The sequence below is a fragment of the Amphimedon queenslandica genome, unplaced genomic scaffold (genome assembly GCF_000090795.2).
Source record: "Amphimedon queenslandica unplaced genomic scaffold, v1.1 AMPQUscaffold_13049, whole genome shotgun sequence".
Classification (NCBI taxonomy): Eukaryota; Metazoa; Porifera; class Demospongiae; order Haplosclerida; family Niphatidae; genus Amphimedon; species Amphimedon queenslandica.
The window spans coordinates 35264-36831 of NW_003546715.1; the positions used below are offsets into that span (position 1 = coordinate 35264).

The 1568-nt window shown below is 36.8% G+C and overlaps 1 protein-coding gene across 1 annotated transcript; it reads right to left on the bottom strand.

Moving 5' to 3' along the window:
- Nucleotides 1–102: 102 nt before the first annotated feature.
- Nucleotides 103–808, bottom strand: LOC109585541 (uncharacterized). The gene is made up of 3 exons (XM_020001666.1): nt 709–808; nt 380–655; nt 103–335 (listed from the first exon to the last, which is right to left on the bottom strand). The coding sequence occupies exons 1-3, from the start codon at nt 740–742 to the stop codon at nt 193–195; spliced, it is 453 nt and encodes a 150-aa protein (XP_019857225.1). The 5' UTR covers nt 743–808; the 3' UTR covers nt 103–192.
- Between the last annotated feature and the right edge of the window lie 760 nt (nt 809–1568).

Here is a 1568-nt window from a genome sequence, read left to right on the forward strand (position 1 = left end):
TGGAAATTGATAGTGTTGCAGAGGCCACCATGTCTACAAGGCAATATAGAACCCAGTAATAGGAGAGAAACTATAGGTCTTGCCAGAGAACAACGAGCACACATGGCACATTAATTAATTAAATTTTAATTAACTGCGGCTTCTATTAGAGGGCGGCTACTATTACAATAGTGCAAGCACAGAGGGGGGCTGCTATTTGGATACGGCTACTATTCGAAGGGCGGCTTCTATTCGAGGAAATATGGTAAGTTGACATGTACAAAACAACTTACTATGTAATTTTGGAGGTGTGGTTAATGGTCTGCCAGCATCTGATGAGCTTTCACTAGAATAAGCTAAAATATAATGTTAAAACTGTAATTGCATGAACTTTGCTTACTTCGTCTTTCTTCATCAATACCATCAGCTGCAGCATTATCTATTCCTCTAAGAGCAGCTATCAGTGTATCTATTGTTGGATACTCCACACCATCAGCTTTACGCAGCCAGCAAACCAAACACTCTCTAAAGCAAGCATCGACTTCTCCATAATCTTTCTTTATTTTCTCTAATGTGTTTTGAGACAATTTAAGGCGCAGACCGAGTTCATGATATGAGGCCTTGCTGTAGTGATGTCTCTTAAGTAATTCGATTAATGGCTCAAGATCTTCAATGTCTAGATAGTAGCAATCAATAATAATAAGACCCTTGTATCATAGATCAACTTACTTAAATTCCTTCCACACAAGTCTCTGTTATCCATGGCTTTCTCCTTTCTGGGCAATGAATCAATGATCGATTAATGGTCGATGTTTGTCGTATGCGCATGCGCAGTAGATAAGCCTGGAGTTAGATCTAGAGAGTAGAGACAGGAAGTTAGGAAACCATAGTATAGTAAACTAGAGTAATTAATCAATTATCGGACTAATCAAACTTCGGACAGTTATATTTTGAAAACTAAACATGATTTTCCAGTGATTTTTGCACTAGATATAGATCATTACAATATCTGTTTGCATGGTAAAAATCAAAGCATTACCTTCTTTCTTTGTAAAGATATAATTTGCTAAACACACTTCGTAGATTCACACAATAATCGGCCGTGTTAACTCAATTTTCGTCACTTAGCCACAACGAAGCAAGCTTTGTTCGAAGAATAGTTTTGTACCACCAGAACTTTAGTACTGACTGTCTTCTTCAAATACCACTGTAAACATCTTGGTCATCTTTGCTTACTGTTCAGGTATTATACGTTTTTAGTTAATTATCATTATCGGTCACACCCATCTTCATTAATTGCTGCAACAAAGCACGAGGCTCCTTGTTTGTATTTTTGTTTGGACTCATTGAATCTCTCAGCTGCCTTTTCTTATCATAAATACTACCTCTATTGAATGTAAGTCACTATAAAAACAAAATTTGTTTGTATAGCATGCAGTTTGTTTTCAAAGCTGCTCTATCATGTGTAGCCATAGTGCATGCAAGGTGCAAATTGCTCAGGCTTTAGTTCTGTAAAATAAAGGTACATCAATCTAGCACCAAGCCTTTTCCCCATGTTTACATGTCATTGGTATGATAATCAATTTTTT

Coding starts and splice junctions, on each gene's coding strand:
- LOC109585541 (XM_020001666.1), bottom strand. CDS start 742: ATGGATAACAGAGACTTGTGTGGAAGGAATTTAA. Junction 656..708: donor CTTGTGTGGAAGGAATTTAA/GTAAGTTGATCT, acceptor GCTACTATCTAG/ACATTGAAGATCTTGAGCCA. Junction 336..379: donor TATTGATGAAGAAAGACGAA/GTAAGCAAAGTT, acceptor ATTATATTTTAG/CTTATTCTAGTGAAAGCTCA.